Source organism: Bombina bombina, chromosome 3, assembly GCF_027579735.1.
Source record: "Bombina bombina isolate aBomBom1 chromosome 3, aBomBom1.pri, whole genome shotgun sequence".
Lineage (NCBI taxonomy): Eukaryota > Metazoa > Chordata > Amphibia > Anura > Bombinatoridae > Bombina > Bombina bombina.
This window is the reverse complement of record NC_069501.1, coordinates 365,731,505-365,757,087: the sequence shown is the minus strand read 5'-3', so window position 1 is coordinate 365,757,087 and position 25,583 is coordinate 365,731,505. Positions and strand designations below refer to the sequence as shown.

The 25,583-nt window shown below is 41.2% G+C and overlaps 1 protein-coding gene across 1 annotated transcript in view; it reads left to right on the top strand.

Annotated features, from left to right (window-relative positions):
• LOC128653290 (amine oxidase [flavin-containing]) overlaps nt 1–25,583 on the top strand; it is a 372,917-nt gene that overhangs the window by 296,007 nt on the left and 51,327 nt on the right. Inside the window, exon 5 of the mRNA XM_053706494.1 lies at nt 13,608–13,699. Within this exon, the coding sequence (XP_053562469.1) occupies nt 13,608–13,699 (92 nt within the window). The remainder of the gene's footprint in view (nt 1–13,607; nt 13,700–25,583) is intronic.

Here is a 25,583-nt window from a genome sequence, read left to right as displayed (position 1 = left end):
GCGTGGGTTTTCGGATTTGGTTATTGATACATTAATACAGGCTCGGAAACCTGTTACCAGAAAAATTTACCACAAGATATGGCGTAAATATTTATATTGGTGTGAATCCAAGAGTTACTCATGGAGTAAGGTTAGGATTCCTAGGATATTGTCTTTTCTACAAGAGGGTTTAGAAAAGGGCTTATCCGCTAGTTCGCTAAAGGGACAGATTTCTGCTCTGTCTATTCTTTTACACAAGCGTCTGGCAGAGAATCCAGACGTCCAGGCTTTTTGTCAGGCTTTGGCTAGGATTAAGCCTGTGTTTAAAACTGTTGCTCCTCCGTGGAGCTTAAACTTGGTTCTTAAAGTTCTTCAGGGTGTTCCGTTTGAACCCCTTCATTCCATTGATATTAAGCTTTTATCTTGGAAAGTTCTGTTTTTGATGGCTATTTCCTCGGCTCGAAGAGTCTCTGAGTTATCTGCCTTACATTGTGATTCTCCTTATCTGATCTTTCACTCAGACAAGGTAGTCCTGCGTACTAAACCTGGGTTTTTACCTAAGGTTGTTTCTAACAGGAATATCAATCAAGAGATTGTTGTTCCATCGTTATGTCCTAATCCTTCTTCAAAGAAGGAACGTCTTTTACATAATCTAGACGTGGTCCGTGCCCTGAAGTTCTACTTACAGGCAACTAAAGATTTTCGACAAACTTCTTCTCTGTTTGTCGTTTACTCTGGACAGAGGAGAGGTCAAAAGGCTTCGGCTACCTCTCTCTCTTTTTGGCTTCGTAGCATAATACGCTTAGCCTATGAGACTGCTGGACAGCAGCCTCCTGAAAGAATTACAGCTCATTCCACTAGAGCTGTGGCTTCCACCTGGGCCTTTAAGAATGAGGCCTCTGTTGAACAGATTTGCAAGGCTGCAACTTGGTCTTCACTTCATACTTTTTCCAAATTTTACAATTTTGACACTTTTGCTTCTTCGGAAGCTGTTTTTGGGAGAAAGGTTCTACAGGCAGTGGTTCCTTTTGTTTAATGTTCCTGCCTTGTCCCTCCCATCATCCGTGTACTTTAGCTTTGGTATTGGTATCCCATAAGTAATGGATTACCCGTGGACTGAACACACTTAACAAGAGAAAACATAATTTATGCTTACCTGATAAATTTATTTCTCTTGTAGTGTGTTCAGTCCACGGCCGCCCTGTCTTTTTGAGGCAGGTTCTAAATTTTAAATTATAACTCCAGTCACCACTGCACCCTATAGTTTCTCCTTTATCGTCTTGTTTCGGTCGAATGACTGGATATGACATGTGAGGGGAGGAGCTATATAGCAGCTCTGCTTGGGTGATCCTCTTGCAACTTCCTGTTGGGAAGGAGAATATATCCCATAAGTAATGGATGACCCGTGGACTGAACACACTACAAGAGAAATAAATTTATCAGGTAAGCATAAATTATGTTTTTTTATATAAACCTCTATACCCTTGTGTCATCTTCTATTTCCATTTTCTTTCGGCCGAATGACTGGGGATTATGGGTAATGGGAGTGACACTTAACAGCTCTGCTGGGTTGTTCTTTGCCTCCTCCTGCTGGCCAGGAGTTGAATTCCCACTAGTAATTGGAATTAAATCGTGGACTCTCCATGCCAGGAAAGAAAGAAATGTATCAGGTAAGCATACATTTTGTTTTTGTAAGAAAACACCCATGATGATGCACTTATCATCTTTTTTTTAGGTTTTCTTTTTGCGCATTTAAAATATATTTTCTCTTGTTAAGTGTATCCAGTCCACGGATCATCCATTACTTGTGGGATATTCTCCTTCCCAACAGGAAGTTGCAAGAGGATCACCCACAGCAGAGCTGCTATATAGCTCCTCCCCTCACTGCCATATCCAGTCATTCTCTTGCAACTCTCAACTAAGATGGAGGTCGTAAGAGGACTGTGGTGTTTTATACTTAGTTTATTTCTTCAATCAAAAGTTTGTTATTTTTAAATGGTACCGGAGTGTACTGTTTATCTCAGGCAGTATTTAGAATAAGAATCTGCCTGCGTTTTCTATGATCTTAGCAGAAGTAACTAAGATCTTTTGCTGTTCTCACATATTCTGAGGAGTGAGGTAACTTCAGAGGGGGAATAGCGTGCAGGTTTTCCTGTAATAAGGTATGTGCAGTTAAAATATTTTTCTAGGGATGGAATTTGCTAGAAAATGCTGCTGATACCGAAGTAATGTAAGTAAAGCCTTAAATGCAGTGATAGCGACTGGTATCAGGCTTATTAATAGAGATACATACTCTTATAAAAGTGTATTTTAAAATGTTTGCTGGCATGTTTAATCATTTTTGACATATGTTTGGTGATAAAACTTATTGGGGCCTAGTTTTTTCCACATGGCTGGCTTGAATTTTGCCTAGAAACAGTTCCCTGAGGCTTCCCACTGTTGTAATATGAGTGGGAGGGGCCTATTTTAGCGTTTTTTTACACAGCAAAAATTACAGACACAGACATCCAGCTTCTTCCTGCATGATCCAGGACTTCTCTGAAGGGCTCAAAAGGCTTCAAAAGTCGTATTGAGGGAGGTAAAAAGCCACAGTAGAGCTGTGGCAGTTGTTGTGACTGTTTAAAAAACGTTTTTGTCATTTGTTATTCCGTTTTTGGTATTAAGGGGTTAATCATCCATTTGCAAGTGGGTGCAATGCTCTGCTAACTTATTACATACACTGTAAAAAAAAATTCACTGTTATTTCAAAATTTGGGAAAATTTGTGTTTCTTAAAGGCGCAGTAACGTTTTTTTATATTGCTTGTAAACTTGTTTTAAAGTGTTTTCCAAGCTTGCTAGTCTCATTGCTAGTCTGTTTAAACATGTCTGACACAGAGGAACCTACTTGTTCATTATGTTTGAAAGCCATGGTGGAGCCCCATAGGAGAATGTGTACTAAATGTATTGATTTCACCTTAAACAGTAAAGATCAGTCTTTATCTATAAAAGAATTATCACCAGAGGGTTCTGTCGAGGGGGAAGTTATGCCGACTAACTCTCCCCACGTGTCAGACCCTTCGCCTCCCGCTCAGGGGACGCACGCTAATATGGCGCCAATTACATCAGGGACGCCCATAGCGATTACCTTGCAGGACATGGCTGCAATCATGAATAATACCCTGTCCGAGGTATTATCTAGATTGCCTGAATTAAGAGGCAAGCGCGATAGCTCTGGGTATAGGAGAGATACAGAGCGCGCAAATGCTGTTAGAGCCATGTCTGATACTGCGTCACAGTATGCAGAACATGAGGACGGAGAGCTTCAGTCTGTGGGTGACATCTCCGACTCGGGGAAACCTGATTCAGAGATTTCTAATTTTAAATTTAAGCTTGAGATCCTCCGTGTATTGCTTGGGGAGGTATTAGCTGCTCTGAATGACTGTAACACAGTTGCAATTCCAGAGAAATTGTGTAGGCTGGATAGATACTATGCGGTGCCGGTGTGTGCTGACGTTTTTCCTATACCTAAAAGGCTTACAGAAATTATTAGCAAGGAGTGCGATAGACCCGGTGTGCCCTTTTCCCCACCTCCTACATTTAGAAAAATGTTTCCAATAGACGCCACTACACGGGACTTATGGCATACGGTCCTTAAAGTGGAGGGAGCAGTTTCTACTTTAGCAAAGCGTACCACTATCCCGGTTGAGGACAGTTGTGCTTTTTCAGATCCAATGGATAAAAAATTGGAGGGTTACCTTAAGAAAATGTTTATTCAACAAGGTTTTATTTTACAGCCCCTTGCATGCATTGCGCCTGTCAATGCTGCGGCGGCATTCTGGTTTGAGGCCCTGGAAGAGGCCATCCAGACAGCTCCATTGAATGAAATTATTGACAAGCTTAGAACGCTTAAGCTAGCTAACTCATTTGTTTCTGATGCCATTGTTCATTTGACTAAACTAACGGCTAAGAATTTCGGATTCGCCATCCAGGCACATAGGGCACTATGGCTTAAATCTTGGTCAGCTGACGTGACTTCAAAGTCTAAATTACTCAACATTCCTTTCAAGGGGCAGACCTTATTCGGGCCTGGCTTGAAGGAAATTATTGCTGACATTACTGGAGGCAAGGGTCATACCCTTCCTCAGGACAGGGCCAAATCAAAGGCCAAACAGTCTAATTTTCGTGCCTTTCAAAATTTCAAGGCAGGAGCAGCATCAACTTCCTCCGCTTCAAAACAAGAGGGAACTGTTGCTCATTCCAGACAGGCCTGGGAACCTAACCAGTCCTGGAACAAGGGCAAGCAGGCCAAAAAGCCTGCTGCTGCCCCCAAGACAGCATGAAGGAACGGCCCCCTATCCGGAAACGGATCTAGTGGGGCAGACTTTCTCTCTTCGCCCAGGCATGGGCAAGAGATGTTGTTCAGGATCCCTGGGCGTTGGAGATCATATCTCAGGGATATCTTCTGGACTTCAAAGCTTCTCCTCCACAAGGGAGATTTCATCTTTCAAGGTTATCAGCAAACCAGATAAAGAAAGAGGCATTCCTAAGCTGTGTGCAAGACCTCCTAGTAATGGGAGTGATCCATCCAGTTCTGCGGACGGAACAAGGACAGGGATTTTATTCAAATCTTTTTGTGGTTCCCAAGAAAGAGGGAACCTTCAGACCAATCTTGGATCTAAAGATCTTAAACAAATTCCTCAGAGTTCCATCATTCAAAATGGAAACTATTCGGACCATCCTACCCATGATCCAAGAGGGTCAGTACATGACCACAGTGGACTTAAAGGATGCCTACCTTCACATACCGATTCACAAAGATCATCATCGGTTCCTAAGGTTTGCCTTTCTAGACAGGCATTACCAATTTGTAGCTCTTCTCTTCGGGTTGGCCACTGCCCCGAGAATTTTTACAAAGGTTCTGGGCTCACTTCTGGAGGTTCTAAGACCGCGAGGCATAGCGGTGGCTCCGTATCTAGACGACATCCTGATACAGGCGTCAAGCTTTCAAATTGCCAAGTCTCATACAGAGATAGTTCTGGCATTTCTGAGGTCGCATGGGTGGAAAGTGAACGTGGAAAAGAGTTATCTATCACCACTCACAAGAGTCTCCTTCCTAGGGACTCTTATAGATTCTGTAGAGATGAAAATTTACCTGACGGAGTCCAGGTTATCAAAACTTCTAAATGCTTGCCGTGTCCTTCATTCCTTCCACGCCCATCAGTGGCACAGTGCATGGAAGTAATCGGCTTAATGGTAGCGGCAATGGACATAGTGCCATTTGCGCGCCTGCATCTCAGACCGCTGCAATTATGCATGCTAAGTCAGTGGAATGGCGATTACTCAGATTTGTCCCCTCTACTAAATCTGGATCAAGAGACCAGAGATTCTCTTCTCTGGTGGCTTTCTCTGGTCCATCTGTCCAAGGGTATGACCTTTCGCAGGCCAGATTGGATGATTGTAACAACAGATGCCAGCCTTCTAGGTTGGGGCGCAGTCTGGAACTCCCTGAAGGCTCAGAGATCGTGGACTCAGGAGGAGAAACTCCTCCCAATAAATATTCTGGAGTTAAGAGCAATATTCAAGGCTCTTCTAGCTTGGCCTCAGTTAGCAACACTGAGGTTCATCAGATTTCAGTCGGACAACATCACGACTGTGGCTTACATCAACCATCAATGGGGAGCCAGGAGTTCCCTAGCGATGTTAGAAGTCTCAAAGATAATTCGCTGGGCAGAGTCTCACTCTTGCCACCTGTCAGCGATCCACATCCCAGGCGTAGAGAACTGGGAGGCGGATTTTCTAAGTCGTCAGACTTTTCATCCGGGGGAGTGGGAACTCCATCCGGAGGTGTTTGCTCAACTGGTCCATCGTTGGGGCAAACCAGAACTGGATCTCATGGCGTCTCGCCAGAACGCCAAGCTTCCTTGTTACGGATCCAGGTCCAGGGACCCGGGAGCAACGCTGATAGATGCTCTAGCAGCTCCTTGGTTCTTCAACCTGGCCTATGTGTTTCCACCGTTTCCTCTGCTCCCTCGACTGATTGCCAAAATCAAATAGGAGAGAGCATCAGTGATTCTGATAGCGCCTGCGTGGCCACGCAGGACCTGGTATGCAGACCTAGTGGACATGTCATCTCTTCCACCATGGACTCTGCCTCTGAGGCAGGACCTTCTAATACAAGGTCCTTTCAATCATCCAAATCTAATTTCTCTGAGACTGACTGCATGGAGATTGAACGCTTGATTCTATCAAGGCGTGGCTTCTCCGAGTCAGTCATTGATACCTTAATACAGGCACGGAAGCCTGTCACCAGGAAAATCTACCATAAGATATGGCGTAAATATCTTTATTGGTGTGAATCCAAGAGTTACTCATGGAGTAAGGTTAGTATTCCTAGGATATTGTCCTTTCTCCAAGAGGGTTTGGACAAAGGTTTATCAGCTAGTTCTTTAAAAGGACAGATCTCTGCTCTGTCTATTCTTTTGCACAAGCGTCTGGCAGAAGTTCCAGACGTCCAGGCATTTTGTCAGGCTTTGGTTAGGATTAAGCCTGTATTTAAAACTGTTGCTCCCCCGTGGAGCTTAAACTTGGTTCTTAAAGTTCTTCAGGGAGTTCCGTTTGAACCCCTTCATTCCATTGATATTAAACTTTTATCTTGGAAAGTTCTGTTTTTGATGGCTATTTCCTCGGCTCGAAGAGTCTCTGAGTTATCTGCCTTACATTGTGATTCTCCTTATCTGATTTTTCATTCAGACAAGGTAGTTCTGCGTACCAAACCTGGGTTTTTACCTAAGGTGGTTTCTAACAGGAATATCAATCAAGAGATTGTTGTTCCATCATTGTGTCCTAATCCTTCTTCAAAGAAGGAACGTCTTTTGCATAATCTGGACGTAGTCCGTGCATTGAAGTTTTACTTACAGGCTACTAAAGATTTTCGTCAAACTTCTGCCCTGTTTGTCGTTTACTCTGGACAGAGGAGAGGTCAAAAAGCTTCGGCAACCTCTCTCTCCTTTTGGCTTCGGAGCATAATACGCTTAGCCTATGAGACTGCTGGACAGCAGCCCCCTGAAAGGATTACAGCTCATTCTACTAGAGCTGTGGCTTCCACCTGGGCCTTTAAAAATGAGGCCTCTGTTGAACAGATTTGCAAGGCTGCGACTTGGTCTTCGCTTCACACCTTTTCAAAATTTTACAAATTTGACACTTTTGCTTCTTCGGAAGCTGTTTTTGGGAGAAAGGTTCTACAGGCAATGGTTCCTTCCGTTTAAGTTCCTGCCTTGTCCCTCCCATCATCCGTGTACTTTAGCTTTGGTATTGGTATCCCACAAGTAATGGATGATCCGTGGACTGGATACACTTAACAAGATAAAACATAATTTATGCTTAACTGATAAATTTATTTCTCTTGTAGTGTATCCAGTCCACGGCCCGCCCTGTCCTTTTAAGGCAGGTCTAAATTTTAATTAAACTACAGTCACCACTGCACCCTATGGTTTCTCCTTTCTCGTCTTGTTTCGGTCGAATGACTGGATATGGCAGTTAGGGGAGGAGCTATATAGCAGCTCTGCTGTGGGTGATCCTCTTGCAACTTCTTGTTGGGAAGGAGAATATCCCACAAGTAATGGATGATCCGTGGACTGGATACACTACAAGAGAAATAAATTTATCAGGTAAGCATAAATTATGTTTTTTTTAATGTAATGATGAAGTTTCAAGTGTTCAAGTTTTTCCAACAGTTCATCCACAAAATCTTCAAGTGAAATAACAAGTTTTACAAGTTGACATCTGTCTTTTGATAACCATTCTTCATAGATTTCTTATTCTTTAATCTCTTCCATGATGACTTCACAAACCTGTTGAATTTCAGGACACTTTTCAAAGCTGTTCATTATCCACTTCTAATTATTTACCTAACAAACCATCATACTTCATTTTCCTTTAATCAAGTTTTTTTTATAGCCACGAGCATGAGGTTAACTTTTTTGGGGTGTTTTATGATAGAGCCAGTCTACTCTCCTGACTGCAAGGCAAGCATTAGCTGTAACAAGTTCAAACCAGAAGATACATGCTTTAACAGGCAAGGCAAGCTTAATGCAACCAGTTCAAACCTGCTGAGTCCGTCTGCAACCAGATGTTGAATGTTTATATGGTCTGCTATTAACTAAACCTGTCATCATATTTGTCATATTCTAAGCCCTATAACTTTTGTACCACTTAGAGTAATAACACACACTTTTTATTCCTTAAAAAGGTATATAAAGAGTTACCTAATTCAATATATTTTGAATTTTTTAAAACTGGTCCCACATTTACATATTTGGCCCTGAAAGAAGCATATTTTCCAATTTTAAGATTTTCAGGATTTGTTTAAACATTAAAGGACTGAGAATAATAAGCTGATTTTCTTCATAAACGGGAAGAGTCCACAGCTGCATTCATTACTTTTGGGTATTCAGAACCTGGCCACCAGGAGGAGGCAAAGACACCCCAGCCAAAGGCTTAAATACCTCTCCCACTTCCCCCATCCCCCAGTCATTCTTTGCCTTTCGTCCCAGGAGGTTGGCAGAGAAGTGTCAGAAGTTTTTCAATAGTCTCTTATGGAGGGTAGTACTTTTCGGAATGGAACTGGGGTTTTAAGTAGTCCTGTCAGCCTCTCAGTGAGAGCACAGATGAAAGTTAGATTCCGGAGATGCAGTGAGAGTCTTTCTGCGAACCCATCCTAACGCATTAACAGCTCCACAAGCAATCAGAGTTGAGGAGTTTCGCTACCTGCTTTCTTCTCTCAAGTCCATGGCAGAGGCGACGCTACTATCTGTCACACTTGAAGGGCCATGTTCCTGTTCCACGGCGTAGATTCCGGTAACATCGTTTAATTTTACTTTCATCATTGATTATTGTAATCACAATGTTTATCCGAGTGAGGCTACAACCTTTTGGGGATAACTTTAGCACAGGGTCTCAGTGAGGCTCCTTTTTATCTTGGAATCAAGAGTTAATATCTCCTGAGGGGGGTTATTAAACAGGGGGGATTTTAATCATGATTGTTATGTGATTATGTCTGCTAATTTGTAGTGATACTTAGGCTCATGGCTATTTGGGAACATTACAGCCTATTGTAAGTGACGCGGCTTATACGGCCTGGCGCGCTTTTTCTTGGACTGCACGGTACACCTTGTGACCAGGAGTGGTCACGTTTTTGCTCTCCATTTCCGCAATCCTGACCGTGTGGCGATGGAAAAATTCTCTTTAGCTGGAGTCTGGGTCATAGGAGGTGGTGAGTGCCCCAGCCACTGGGGGTGTAAGGTGCCGTTTATATTTTCTCTTAATATCCCAGTTATGGAGGATTCTGATTTTTTGGAGACAGATGTCTCTGGTTCAGATTCTTCTTCTTGCGAAGAATATGAATTGGCCCGGGTAATACATGCCCATCAGTTATGTTCTGAATGCCGCTTTATAGTGCTTCGTTCCTCGGGATCGGGGAATCCGGGGTCCACTGAGTCATCCGCCTCTGGTGTTCTGTTTCCCGCGAGGCGCGTTCCCTACAACCTTCCCTTACTACGCATGCAGGTGTGCCAAACGCTGTTTATCCTTCTCTGGAAGGTGGCTTGTTTCCTCCGCAGGTTACAACACGGTTCCGCATGGCCATATCTTTGGTGCAGGCGCATTTGCATCTCCCTAGAGTGTGTTTACGATATTGTCCGTGTTCTGTTAACTGGGGCTCGTCAGCCCTGGGATCGCATGGTCCAGTTCAGCCCTCTGGGGAAGCGACTGCCCCTGATGCTTCAGGGGTTGAACCTTCTGGGCCAGGGTCATCATTTGCCCTGGCGGAGGTAAGTTTTGCTTACGTTGTAGACTGGCGCGCCTTCGTGTTCTGCTGAGGCACGTTTTGGCCATGCTGGAGGATCCCACTCTTAACGGGTTAGTGGATCCTCAGTCTTCTGCTTCGAATGGCACGCAAGATTAGACATAGGGGGATGAAGTAATCTTCTTATCGTCTTCTTTTATTTGAGTATCTTTTCCAGTTCTGAGCTTTGGAAGAATCGGATTCCTGATGGGCTGGTCCTGTTGTATCTGTTCTTCCTGGGCGATAACCTGCGGGTTGCCCTTTTATTTTAATCTGGTTAGGATGGATTTGATTAGGTTTAAATCTCATGTTTGTTATTATATTTCCTTTGGACACTTTCTTCTCTGGAATTGATACTTGCGATTTTGTGGTCTCATTGTTACTTCCACGGAAGTCATTTCAAGAGTGAGGAGATTGTTACGTCCTCTATCTGTTTGTTTTTCTCTCCCTTCTAGGGGGTGACTCTGTGTGGCCTTTGACATTTCTGTCTGCCCTTTGCTTCAGGCTGGTCCTGGCTGGGTACAAATTCTTCTGTCTTTTAGGTCTGTATCAGACACGTGATGCCTGTTATGCCTGGCTGGTCCGGTTGGGGCACAGAGTGGTTCTCACTAATATTTGTGTAGGTTCCTTGTTTTTTCATTACAAGTTACACCTAACATTCTAAAATGACAGGATGGTCCTTGGTTATTTGCCTAAGGACATGGGAGGGGATTGTGTACGGTCCTCATTGGCCTATCCATACTTGTCGGCCGGGGCTCTGTTGAGATTCCGCTGCAACATACTCAGTAGGTTCAGATTTCTGTGGGAACTAGAGTGTTTCCTCTTCCCGTAGTGGGTTGGAGGTTCGGAGGATTTTTAGGTCCTACATACCACTAGTTTCTGGTGGAATTGCTTTTTCTGAGGCTTCCTTGAGATTGTCCTTTTAGGATTTTTACCCTTTATTTTGTTCCTCTTCCTTCGGGTCAAGGCTGTCGGGACTTTGTCCTTTTTCACTTGACGGCCTTTTGGTCGTTTGAGTTCAGGAAGTTCGTTGTTTCCATATCGGGGACGATAGACTGTGTTGTCTCCTACTTGTCCAGTGTTAGCCTCTGCTTAAAGGGTTTTATCAGCCAGGGTTTGGGATGTTCATTCATTCTTTTTCCTTGTGTGTGGTTATGCGGAAAAATAATTCTGAGAGGACCTTGGATACTAGTCTTCTCTGAACTCTTTTTTGGGTTGAACTCTGTTCTTGTGAATATTCCCTTAGTCTTGGACTTCGTGGGTGTTGTCCATTGTGCCTTGGGTTCCAGAGTAGCCATGTGACTTTGTCATTGCCTAGCACATTTTGGTAGGGAGTTTGTCTCCTGACATGGATGTTCTCTTCCCTTGTTCTGGGATTCTTACGAGTGAGTTCAGTATCCGATATCCGAGATAGTTCAGATCGAATCACCTATGATGCCTGATCTGCTTCGGACGGGGTAACTTGTGTTTCCCCTGGGGGTATCGTTTGTTTTAAAACGGTCCAGGGTTCTTGTCTCTGATCCTTCATTGGATGTTTGGAGACTCTCTGCTTCTGTTGGACTGGTTCGGAACGACCCAGTTTCCCCAGTTGGGGACATCTTTTGCCTATACAGGCAGAATTTTCTCCATTTTTGCTGAGGGAGTTTTCTCTGCTGAGTCAGTAGTGTGTCTGGGTGATTCCTTCCTCATGTGGTTCTGGACTTAGAATCAGACTACAGCCTTCCCTATGTCGTTGTGGGCATGTGTGCTGTTTCTCTTATACTGTTCCACCCCTTTGGGGAGGTAGATTGGCTTCCTCAGTGCCAGATGGTGCTTGGAGGTGGTTTTCCTCTCTCTGGAGGGTTGTTGCCCTGCGTGCAGGAGGTCGGAGCCTTCCTTTATGTTGCGTAGAAGGCAGCATTCTGCTGCTCTGTGGCTTGTTCTGTTCCGATCATTGACAAGGTCTTCTCTGGGGTTTTTTCACTCTATCGAGGTTGATAACGGGAGTTGCGCCAGGACTTCCTTGTGGGGTCTAGCAGCGCTTTTCCAATACCAAGTCCTTGGGGTTTTTCCTTGGGAGTGCCCTTATCCTTGGAGGAGCTGATCGGGTTGGGACACCCGAGCTCTGTTTGGGGGGTGGGTGAGGCCCTCCCTCTTTTTCCATTCCCAGGGGGGCTTGGGGGTTGGGGTCATTTTGTTCTCCTCTTCTATGGGGCATGTCTTTTGTTTGGGCTGGTCCGGTGCTTGGAGCAGGATCTGAGATCGGTTTGCTCTGTTAATTTTAGTCCTTGGGTCATGCAAGGTTTCTGTGAGCCTTCCTTGGGGGGCTCTGCTTATCTTGCGTGTTCAAATATTGTGGGAAGGAATTGTTGCATTCTTGGGAGTCGTCTTTGGAAGACGGTTGAGTGCAGTGTTCTAGCCTTTTCAGGTGTTGCCTCCCCTTGTTTTTGCTGGATCGGTTGGGTTATTTTATAGCTCTTCGCCCTGGTTTCTCTGGGTTTTCGCTTTGAAATTCCTTGGGGTTCTTTCGTGCCCTACTGCGTTGGTTTCTGGGGTCCTTTATTGGACTTTTTTATCCGTGTCCTTTTTCTCCCTTTTGGGAGAATATGGTAGTTTTCCCTTTCTCTAGTAAGGGGTGTGTTGTTTGTGGGACCAAAATGTCTGGGTGACTGTGTCTCTTCAGAGGCTTGTTGGCTCAGTCAAGTCTAGTTCCAGTGGTCTCTAGCTAGGCTTTTCTGAACTTACTGCGGGACAGTGTCTTTGGGCCTTTTCCTTTTTTTCTTGGCTTCGGACGAAGCTGGTTTTTGTTGGGTAGGTGTTTCAGGCTTGTTGCCCTCAGAATCGGCCGCCTCTTTGTACCCTCCCGATTTAGCATTCAGTGTCCTCTTTAGCTTGGGTATTGTTTTGCCAAAAGTAATGAATGCAGCTGTGGACTCTTCCCGTTTATGAAGAAAAATGTTAGTTATGCTTACCTGATCATTTTCTTTTCTTCAGACGGGAAGAGTCCACAGCTCTCCGTCCGTATATTTTTATGCGGGGCGGCCGTAATTTTTGTTCTGGCACCTTTTCACCCTGATATTTCTCCTACTGTTCCTTGTTCCCTCGGCAGAATGACTGGGGGATGGGGGAAGTGGGAGAGGTATTTAAGCCTTTGGCTGGGGTGTCTTTGCCTCCACCTGGTGGCCAGGTTCTGAATTCTGAAAAGTAATGAATGCAGCTGTGAACTTTTCCCGTCTGAAGAAGAGAAAATTATCAGGTAAGCATAATTTAAGTTTTTTCTTCCACACATACTACCCATGGGAAATTACCCCAGGAAAATTAGTTATTAGAAGAAAATGGTGGTTTAGACAGCCATAGTTACTAAGGTTTAGTAAATCACAGACGTTTTATTATAACATAAAAAAACTGGTAAAATATCTAAAAAGTTGGGGTTTTCATTAAGAAGGGTGATAAAAATCACTACAGTACCTATTTTTCAGAAAACTTAAAAATGAAAGGCAATGATTTCATATGGTATCCACTTAAACAAAAAATACCATGAGAAAGAAGCAACTGATAAAAAAAGTAAATTAGAAATAAAAGAGTGCTCTCTCTGTGAGAAAATTGTTGGGTTCCATATCTCTTAAATAAAAACATTTATATAGCTTATTGAAACATGCAGTCTGCCTGTAAAGTCTGCAGGGGTTTCATGACGTCTTCTCCATCAGCTATGACTTTATAGCTTTTGCAAAATGAAATGGCACTAATTTGTAAGCTAAAATGATTTAAACAAGTGCAGCGTTAAAACGATAAAATAGAAAACATAACATATCTATATATTTCTGACAGATTCCTAATGAAGCTCCATGGATGGCCCCTCATGCAGAAGAATGGGACAAAATGACCATGAAGCAACTAATTGACAAACTTTGCTTCACAAAGTAAATGTTTATTTGAACTTTTTACCATTTGATAAACGTTTGAATAGTTTACTCTAATTATGTAAAGGTGCTTGATGTTCTCTAAAGTTTTCATGATTTTACATTACATAGGCCTAGATTTAGAGTTTGGCGGTAGCCGTGAAAACCAGCGTTAGAGGCTCCTAACGCTGGTTTTAGGCTACCGCCGGTATTTGGAGTCATTCAAAAAAGGGTCTAACGCTCACTTTTCAGCCGCGACTTTTCCATACCGCAGATCCCCTTACGTCAATTGCGTATCCTATCTTTTCAATGGGATCTTTCTAACTCCGGTATTTAGAGTCGTGTCTGAAGTGAGCGTTAGAATTCTAACGACAAAACTCCAGCCGCAGAAAAAAAGTCAGAAGTTAAGAGCTTTCTGGGCTAACGCCGGTTTATAAGGCTCTTAACTACTGTGCTCTAAAGTACACTAACACCCATAAACTACCTATGTACCCCTAAACCGAGGCCCCCCCCCACATCGCCGACACTCGATTAATTTTTTTTAACCCCTAATCTGCCGACCGCCACCTACGTTATACTTATGTACCCCTAATCTGCTGCCCCTAACACCGCCGACCCCTATATTATATTTATTAACCCCTAACCTGCCCCCCACAGCGTCGCAGCCAGCTACCTACACTTATTAACCCCTAATCTGCCGTCCACACGCCGCCGCCAGCTACATTATAGCTATGTACCCCTAATCTGCTGCCCCTAACACCGCCGACCCCTATATTATATTTATTAACCCCTAATCTGCCCTCCCTAACATCGCCGACACCTAACTTCAATTATTAACCCCTAATCTGCCGACCGAATCTCGCCGCTATTCTAATAAATGTATTAACCCCTAAAGCTAAGTCTAACCCTAACACTAACACCCCCCTAACTTAAATATAATTTTAATCTAACGAAATTAATTAACTCTTATTAAATAAATTATTCCTATTTAAAGCTAAATACTTACCTGTAAAATAAACCCTAATATAGCTACAATATAAATTATAATTATATTATAGCTATTTTAGGATTAATATTTATTTTACAGGTAACTTTGTATTTATTTTAACCAGGTACAATAGCTATTAAATAGTTAAGAACTATTTAATAGCTAAAATAGTTAAAATAATTACAAAATTACCTGTAAAATAAATCCTAACCTAAGTTACAATTAAACCTAACACTACACTATCAATAAATTAATTAAATAAAATACCTACAATTACCTACAATTGAACCTAACACTACACTATCAATAAATTAATTAAATACAATACCTACAAATAACTACAATGAAATAAACTAACTAAAGTACAAAAAAATAAAAAAGAACTAAGTTACAAAAAATAAAAAAATATTTACAAACATAAGAAAAATATTACAACAATTTTAAACTAATTACACATACTCTAAGCCCCCTAATAAAATAACAAAGCCCCCCAAAATAAAAAAAATGCCCTACCCTATTCTAAATTACTAAAGTTCAAAGCTCTTTTACCTTACCAGCCCTGAACAGGGCCCTTTGCGGGGCATGCCCCAAGAAATTCAGCTCTTTTTCCTGTAAAAAAACACATACAATACCCCCCCCCCCCAACATTACAACCCACCACCCACATACCCCTAATCTAACCCAAACCCCCCTTAAATAAACCTAACACTAAGCCCCTGAAGATCTTCCTACCTTATCTTCACCATACCAGGTATCACCGATCCGTCCTGGCTCCGATATCTTCATCTAAGCCCAAGCGGGGGCTAGACATCCATCATCCGACGGCTGAAGAAGTCCAGAAGAGGCTCCAAAGTCTTCATCCTATCCGGGAAGAAGAGTAGATCCGGACCAGCAACCATCTTCTTCCAAGCGGCATCTTCTATCTTCATCCGATGAGGACCGGCTCCATCTTGAAGACCTCCACCACGGACCCATCTTCTTCCGACGACGACTTCCCGACGAATGACGGTTCCTTTAAGGGACGTCATCCAAGATGGCGTCCCTCGAATTTCCGATTGGCTGATAGGATTCTATCAGCCAATCGGAATTAAGGTAGGAAAATTCTGATTGGCTGATGGAATCAGCCAATCAGAATCAAGTTCAATCCGATTGGCTGATCCGATCAGCCAATCAGATTGAGCTCGCATTCTATTGGCTGTTCCGATCAATTTTCCTACCTTAATTCCGATTGACTGATAGAATCCTATCAGCCAATCGGAATTCGAGGGACGCCATCTTGGATGACGTCCCTTAAAGAAACCGTCATTCGTCGGGAAGTCGTCGTCGGAAGAAGATGGGTCCGCGGTGGAGGTCTTCAAGATGGAGCCGGTCCTCATCGGATGAAGATAGAAGATGCCGCTTGGAAGAAGATGGTTGCTGGTCCGGATCTACTCTTCTTCCCGGATAGGATGAAGACTTTGGAGCCTCTTCTGGACTTCTTCAGCTGTCGGATGATGGATGTCTAGCCCCCGCTTGGGCTTAGATGAAGATATCGGAGCCAGGACGGATCGGTGATACCTGGTATGGTGAAGATAAGGTAGGAAGATCTTCAGGGGCTTAGTGTTAGGTTTATTTAAGGGGGGTTTGGGTTAGATTAGGGGTATGTGGGTGGTGGGTTGTAATGTTGGGGGGGGGGTATTGTATGTGTTTTTTTACAGGAAAAAGAGCTGAATTTCTTGGGGCATGCCCCGCAAAGGGCCCTGTTCAGGGCTGGTAAGGTAAAAGAGCTTTGAACTTTAGTAATTTAGAATAGGGTAGGGCATTTTTTTATTTTGGGGGTCTTTGTTATTTTATTAGGGGGCTTAGAGTAGGTGTAATTAGTTTAAAATTGTTGTAATATTTTTCTTATGTTTGTAAATATTTTTTTATTTTTTGTAACTTAGTTCTTTTTTATTTTTTGTACTTTAGTTAGTTTATTTCATTGTAGTTATTTGTAAGTATTGTATTTAATTAATTTATTGATAGTGTAGTGTTAGGTTTAATTGTAGGTAATTGTAGGTATTTTATTTAATTAATTTATTGATAGTGTAGTGTTAGGTTTAATTGTAACTTAGGTTAGGATTTATTTTGCAGGTAATTTAGTAATTATTTTAACTATTTTAGCTATTAAATAGTTCTTAACTATTTAATAGCTATTGTACCTGGTTAAAATAAATACAAAGTTACCTGTAAAATAAATATTAATCCTAAAATAGCTATAATATAATTATAATTTATATTGTAGCTATATTAGGATTTATTTTACAGGTAAGTATTTAGCTTTAAATAGGAATAATTTATTTAATAAGAGTTAATTAATTTCGTTAGATTAAAATTATATTTAAGTTAGGGGGGTGTTAGTGTTAGGGTTAGACTTAGCTTTAGGGGTTAATAAATTTATTAGAATAGCGGTGAGCTCCAGTCGGCAGATTAGGGGTTAATGTTTGAAGTTAGGTGTCGGCGATGTTAGGGAGGGCAGATTAGGGGTTCATACTATTTATTATAGGGTTAGTGAGGCGGATTAGGGGTTAATAATTTTATTATAATAGCGGAGCGGTCCGCTCGGCAGATTAGGGGTTAATAAGTCTAGGCAGGTGGAGGCGACGTTGTGGGGGGCAGATTAGGGGTTAATAAATATAATATAGGGGTCGGCGGTGTTAGGGGCAGCAGATTAGGGGTACATAGGGATAATGTAAGTAGCGGAGGTTTACGGAGCGGCAGATTAGGGGTTAAAAATAATATGCAGGGGTCAGCGATAGCGGGGGCGGCAGAATAGGGGTTAATAAGTGTAAGGTTAGGGGTGTTTAGACTCGGGGTACATGTTAGGGTGTTAGGTGCAGACGTAGGAAGTGTTTCCTCATAGACAACAATGGGGCTGCGTTAGGAGCTGAACGCGGCTTTTTTGCAGATGTTATGTTTTTTTTCAGCTCAAACAGCCCCATTGTTTCCTATGGGGGAATCGTGCACGAGCACGTTTTTGAGGCTGGCCGCGTCCGTAAGCAACTCTGGTATCGAGAGTTGAAGTTGCGTTAAATATGCTCTACACTCTTTTTTTGGAGCCTAACGCAGCCATTCTGTGGACTCTCAATACCAGAGTTATTTTAAAGGTGCGGCCAGAAAAAAGCCAGCGTTAGCTACGCGGGTTGTTACCGACAAAACTCTAAATCTAGCCGATAATTTGTTGTGTCCTTTTTATTTAACTTACATTCATATACCTTGCTTATGTTTGAGTTATGTATGAAATGTCAATGTTTTACTAGAAATCACACAAAAAAGTATTAAACTGGCAATTTTTTCTTATTCAACCCCCAAACATATTATTTAATTGATTAATCTAAAGCTGAAGCAAGTTATTTGTTTACACTATTTGTGATATTTATTATTATTACTATTACTATTATCTTTTTTTTTTAATTACTTGTTTACTATAGGTGTGAGAAAAATTATATTAAAATGTCATTCTTGGCAGATAGCATATGAAAACCCTTTTTTCCCATTGGGATCTTCCTTTTTGCCATAAGAAAGCTGGTGAAAGAAAAAGCAATGGGCCATTAACTTGCCCCCTCATAGTACCTTAAATTCAAAATGTAGTTCCCATAAAGGGCTAGATTACAAGTGGCACACAATTTAGCGCTCCCACTCGTGTTAACTTCAATAGAAGAAAGATTTTTGGGCAAGTTGGGTAGCGCTTGTATTACAAGTTCAAAGTAAAACGTTTTCGCACAAGCACTAAGCCAACTCTGGCAAAAAGCCAAACTTTCAATACCGTGACCAAATTAACATATACCCCCATAGACTTTAATTGAGTACAAAAATTGGGGAAAAAAACCTTACTCACGGGCAAACCCGATCGCGTTTAACCAAGTGCACTAACCTGACCCAAAATATGAATATTTCTCATTCTAATGTTCTTTACATAGAAGAATATGTTCTATTTATTCATATATAACTATTTATATACATATATATATATATATATATATATATATATATATATCCTCCATGTGTATCTGCACTCTCAATGTCAAATAGTCGCCAACCAGGGTGCCAGATCAATAAGTAATCATAGTAATCTGCAACATAGGACTGCACTCACTGGATTTATGTAAATAACTCTTTAATTAGGTAACGTTTCGGAGCACGCAGGCCCCTTCCTCAGACCAGTACAAACCATGCAACTAAACACTGTGTCTTATAAACATATTAAGCCCCACCCACCACCAAATCAACTGTGAATTGCGCCAAAACTGGGGTTGTCATAGTGATAACCCCTGACCCCCTCAATGTGACCATACTACTAATCAAACAATTCATAAAACAATTCATAAGAGCTTCAAAGTTGTATAAGTTGTACAATAAATGCATGAGCCAAAAAATATGCCTATTATTAAATGTATAAGTAAAGCTAAACATCCCTGTGTTCAATTGTATACGTAAGTGGATTCATAAGATAAGAGACATATGAAAGACAAAACATTTCATATTGGTGAAAAATAAAACCATCATATGTGATATAAAGACATATATGTCAGTACAGCAGTGCATCACATACAGTCAAAAAGGTTATACATGCATCTGTCATTAAATGAGAATAGCACTGTGAAACCCTCTTGTTGTATCAAACTGTGACTTCATTCTATAGTATATGATAATCAGTTCCCACTAGGTGATAATGTGCCTGCAGCTAATCACTATACAATCAAATTTAGAGATTCCTACGGTATACCCTCTAAGCAGCCTCATCACTCTTACCTTAAACATAGCTCTATAGCTTCTCTGTATATTTAGTGAGTTTTATGCTCAGACTAGGCTCCAAATCTTCTATAAGGAAAAATCGTTGCATGAAAAGCGAGCCTATACATTGTAATAGGCGCCCAGAGAAGCAGCTCCGGCGCCCGTAATGCTCATTAACATAGCGCATGGCTAATTTACATAAATTGATGACGTTTGCGCGTGTGTATGCGCGTAGTCATGGTGACCCAGCAAAGCGTTTAGTCAATATGCGATCTTGACCGCCTATGTTACATTGTGCTAGGTATGGTTAAAGCTTTAACGTGGGACACATCAGAAGGCATATTCCGAGATCGCATATTGACTAAATGCTTTGCTGGGTCACCATGACTACGCGCATACACACGCGCAAACGTCATCAATTTATGTAAATTAGCCATGCGCTATGTTAATGAGCATTACGGGCGCCGGAGCTGCTTCTCTGGGCGCCTATTACAATGTATAGGCTCGCTTTTCATGCAACGATTTTTCCTTATAGAAGATTTGGAGCCTAGTCTGAGCATAAAACTCACTAAATATACAGAGAAGCTATAGAGCTATGTTTAAGGTAAGAGTGATGAGGCTGCTTAGAGGGTATACCGTAGGAATCTCTAAATTTGATTGTATAGTGATTAGCTGCAGGCACATTATCACCTAGTGGGAACTGATTATCATATACTATAGAATGAAGTCACAGTTTGATACAACAAGAGGGTTTCACAGTGCTATTCTCATTTAATGACAGATGCATGTATAACCTTTTTGACTGTATGTGATGCACTGCTGTACTGACATATATGTCTTTATATCACATATGATGGTTTTATTTTTCACCAATATGAAATGTTTTGTCTTTCATATGTCTCTTATCTTATGAATCCACTTACGTATACAATTGAACACAGGGATGTTTAGCTTTACTTATACATTTAATAATAGGCATATTTTTTGGCTCATGCATTTATTGTACCACTTATACAACTTTGAAGCTCTTATGAATTGTTTTATGAATTGTTTGATTAGTAGTATGGTCACATTGAGGGGGTCAGGGGTTATCACTATGACAACCCCAGTTTTGGCGCAATTCACAGTTGATTTGGTAGTGGGTGGGGCTTAATATGTTTATAAGACACAGTGTTTAGTTGCATGGTTTGTACTGCTCTGAGGAAGGGGCCTGCATGCTCCGAAACGTTACCTAATTAAAGAGTTTTTTACATAAATCCAGTGAGTGCAGTCCTATGTTGCAGATTACTATATATATATATATATATATATATATATATACATATAAAACACTATACCTATATATAGATATGTACAGATTATATATATATATATATATATATATATATATATATATATATATATATATATATATATATATATATTGGAATATGTATTTAAAAATACATAGAACATATTCCCCAATGTAAAGAACATTGGGATGTCAAATATTTACAGTAAATTCATTGTTAAAAACTTTATTAACTATGAATATTGCATAAATATGACTTTTAGTTTTCAGCTACTTGACTGCAAAGAACTCAAATGCACTCCTATATGACTATATCTGTATACATATGTATTTGTGTTTATATGTGTATACTGGTGTGTAAATACACAAATAAATGCATATGTACACATATATACACTCACCAGCCACTTTATTAGGTACACCTTTTCAATTGCTTGGTAACACAAATTGCTAATCAGCCAATCACATGTCAGTAACTCAATGCATTTAGGCATCTAGATGTGGTGAAGATGACTTGCTGAAGTTCAAACCGAGCATCAGAATGGGGAAGAAAGGGGTTTTTAATGACTTTGAACGTGGCATGGTTGTTGATGCCAGACTGCTGGTCTGAGTATTTAAAAAACTGCTGATCTACTGGGATTTTCACGCACAACCATCTCTACGGTTTACAGAGAATGGTCCCAAAAAGAGAAAATATCCAGTAAGAAGGCAGTTGTGTTGACGACAATGCCTTGTTGATGTCAGAGGTCAGAGGAGAATGGGCAGACTGGTTCGAGATAATAGAAAGGCAACAGTAACTCAAATAACCCCTCGTTACAACCAAGGTATGCAGAATACCATCTCTGAATGCAGGGCCGGCGTTTGTATAAGGCGATCTAGGCATCCACCTTAGGGAGCCCCTGTAGGAGGGCGCAATTTAGAGCAGCCTGATATATATATATATATATAATTTTTTTTTTACTTTAAGTTCCTGTTCGGTTCCTTATCTTTGGCTCAGTCAGCCTCTAGAGTCTAATCTCTAAAAGTCCACGGAGATGCAGCGCAGCACATGGGCCAGGTACACCCCCCCCCCCACGGTTCCAACCAACCAACACTGCCCCCTCTGGCACACCCACCCACCCATTGCACACAAGCCTCCATTAACAGTTGCCAGCACCGCACCAGGGTTTCAGGATTCAGGAGCCGGGCTTCACTGTTGCACAGGTACTGTCTCCAACAACTCCCGAACCCCACTGTACGCACTGGCTTCAGGGCCGGCTCCCGCTCTAATACATTATTAATAGGTCGGGTGCAATAGGAGCAGCGGCGCATCGCACACAATAGCTCTGAAGTTTGTTTTTTTTATAAATGTAAAACTAAATAATTTAAATTTCAAAGCCCGCGCGCAGCACAGTGCTAGTCTGTGCGTGGGCTTTTACAGACTGAGAGAAACCCTGCTCTGCAAATTAAAATTGTGACCCCGGGCAGCTGCTCGTGATGTTGAAGAAAGACTGGAAGAGCAGGACGGTCCCCAGCCAGACTACAGCATTACACAAGGTCTGTAGGTGATAGTGTTTCTTTCTGGAGAATGCTGTGTCCCTTTCTCTCCAGATCTATATGTGTTGGTACATGTATGCAAGTCTGTGAATATCTATGCTTGAATGTGTGTGTATATGTGTATATATATATATATGTGTGTATATATATATATATATATATATATGTGTGTGTGTGTGTGTATATATATATATATATATATATATATATATATATATATATATATATATATAAAAATAAACACACACACATATATATATACATATATATATATATGTGTGTGTGTGTATATATGTATATAAATATACATACACATACAGGGAGTGCAGAATTATTAGGCAAATGAGTATTTTGACCACATCATCCTCTTTATGCATGTTGTCTTACTCCAAGCTTTATAGGCTCGAAAGCCTACTACCAATTAAGCATATTAGGTGATGTGCATCTCTGTAATGAGAAGGGGTGTGGTCTAATGACATCAACACCCTATATCAGGTGTGCATAATTATTAGGCAACTTCCTTTCCTTTGGCAAAATGGGTCAAAAGAAGGACTTGACAGGCTCAGAAAAGTCAAAAATAGTGAGATTTCTTGCAGAGGGATGCAGCACTCTTAAAATTGCAAAGCTTCTGAAGCGTGATCATCGAACAATCAAGCGTTTCATTCAAAATAGTCAACAGGATTGCAAGAAGCGTGTGGAAAAACCAAGGCGCAAAATAACTGCCCATGAACTGAGAAAAGTCAAGCGTGCAGCTGCCAAGATGCCACTTGCCACCAGTTTGGCCATATTTCAGAGCTGCAACATCACTGGAGTGCCCAAAAGCACAAGGTGTGCAATACTCAGAGGCATGGCCAAGGTAAGAAAGGCTGAAAGACGACCACCACTGAACAAGACACACAAGCTGAAACGTCAAGACTGGGCCAAGAAATATCTCAAGACTGATTTTTCTAAGGTTTTATGGACTGATGAAATGAGAGTGAGTCTTGATGGACCAGATGGATGGGCCCGTGGCTGGATTGGTAAAGGGCAGAGAGCTCCAGTCCGACTCAGACGCCAGCAAGGTGGAGGTGGAGTACTGGTTTGGGCTGGTATCATCAAAGATGAGCTTGTGGGGCCTTTTCGGGTTGAGGATGGAGTCAAGCTCAACTCCCAGTCCTATTGCCAGTTTCTGGAAGACACCTTCTTCAAGCAGTGGTACAGGAAGAAGTCTGCATCCTTCAAGAAAAACATGATTTTCATGCAGGACAATGCTCCATCACACGCGTCCAAGTACTCCACAGCGTGGCTGGCAAGAAAGGGTATAAAAGAAGAAAATCTAATGACATGGCCTCCTTGTTCACCTGATCTAAACCCCATTGAGAACCTGTGGCCCATCATCAAATGTGAGATTTACAAGGAGGGAAAACAGTACACCTCTCTGAACAGTGTCTGGGAGGCTGTGGTTGCTGCTGCACGCAATGTTGATGGTGAACAGATCAAAACACTGACAGAATCCATGGATGGCAGGCTTTTGAGTGTCCTTACAAAGAAAGGTGGCTATATTGGTCACTGATTTGTTTTTGTTTTGTTTTTGAATGTCAGAAATGTATATTTGTGAATGTTGAGATGTTATATTGGTTTCACTGGTAAAAATAAATAATTGAAATGGGTATATATTTGTTTTTTGTTAAGTTGCCTAATAATTATGCACAGTAATAGTCACCTGCACACACAGATATCCCCCTAAAATAGCTATAACTAAAAACAAACTAAAAACTACTTCCAAAACTATTCAGCTTTGATATTAATTAGTTTTTTGGGTTCATTGAGAACATGGTTGTTGTTCAGTAATAAAATTAATCCTCAAAAATACAACTTGCCTAATAATTCTGCACTCCCTGTATATATATAAATATACACACATATACAGTATATATGTATATGTATATATACATACATACATGCGCGCACACACACACACACACATATATATATATAGAACAAGGGAAAGTGTGATGAAAACAAACAATATTTCAAAAACACAGAACTGCACTCTTAATAAACTGATATTTTTACTAAACTTAAATAACACTTAACACATATATATGTAGTGTGCAGACAATAATAATAAATGTATATAGATACACAACTGATCAGAACCAACTAATACTATATAGGTCCACAATAAAAATTGTATTATTCACAATAAAAGAGGATAAATTGGTTGAATCCCACGCAGTGGTGTGGATGTCGGCTGCTGTATCCTGAAAATCCTCTGATATCTCACGGAGTAGGGTAGAAATCTCTAAGCAAACGATATAGGAAGTGCACAAAGGCACCTACATAGTGCAAATTAATTTATTCAAACAAAATTATACACACGTATAAAAGAAAATCCCCCGTAGGGTATCTACTCACAAGAGCAAACCTCAAACATATGAGGTATGTAAAAGCATATATGGATGCAAGCACACAGCTGAGGATCAGTGTTCACTGTGATTAGTCCAGAACGCTGAAACGATCACCATAAATCCAGTGTGTTCCTGATGTTCCAAGCAGTCACACAATTTCTCAAGTCTATTATATAGACTGTTAAGATGACAAGGATATCGCAATTTCAAATTATACAATATCCGTTGAAACAATCTATAAACATGCAGCTGATCGCTGATAACTGACGCAAGGTGGGCGTGGCCTTACGCGTTTCGCGGTTACGTCACCGCTTTGTCAGAGGAATATGTATTGATTTGCACTATGTAAGTGCCTTTGTGCGCTTCCTATCTCGTTTTGCTTATAGATATATATATATATAACACATACATATATATACACACATACAGTATATATATATATATATATATATATACACACACACACACACACACATATATGCAGCACTACCACTGTTTGATTTGCTATGCAGCACTACCACTGTTTGATTTGAATTTAGCCACCAATCAGCAAGCACTACCCAGTTGCTGAACCAAAAATGGGTTGGCTCCTAAGCTTACATTCCTGCTTTTTAAATAGGATATCAAGAGAATGAAGAAAATTGATAATAGGAGTTAATTAGAAAGCTGCTTAAAATCATGATATAAAAAATTGTGTTCATATCCCTTTAACTTGCAATGGGATGCTATGTAATCGGGGGGGGGGGGCAAAATGTATCCTCGTCTGTGTGGCCCAAAATCCTAGCACCGGCCCTGTCTGAACACACAAAACACATCAAACTTTGAAGCTGATGGGCTACAGCAGCAGAAGACCACTCCTGTCAGCTAAGAACAGGAAATTGAGGTTACAATTCTCACAGGCTCACCAAAATTGAACTATAGAAAATTGGAAAAAGGTTTCCTGGTCTG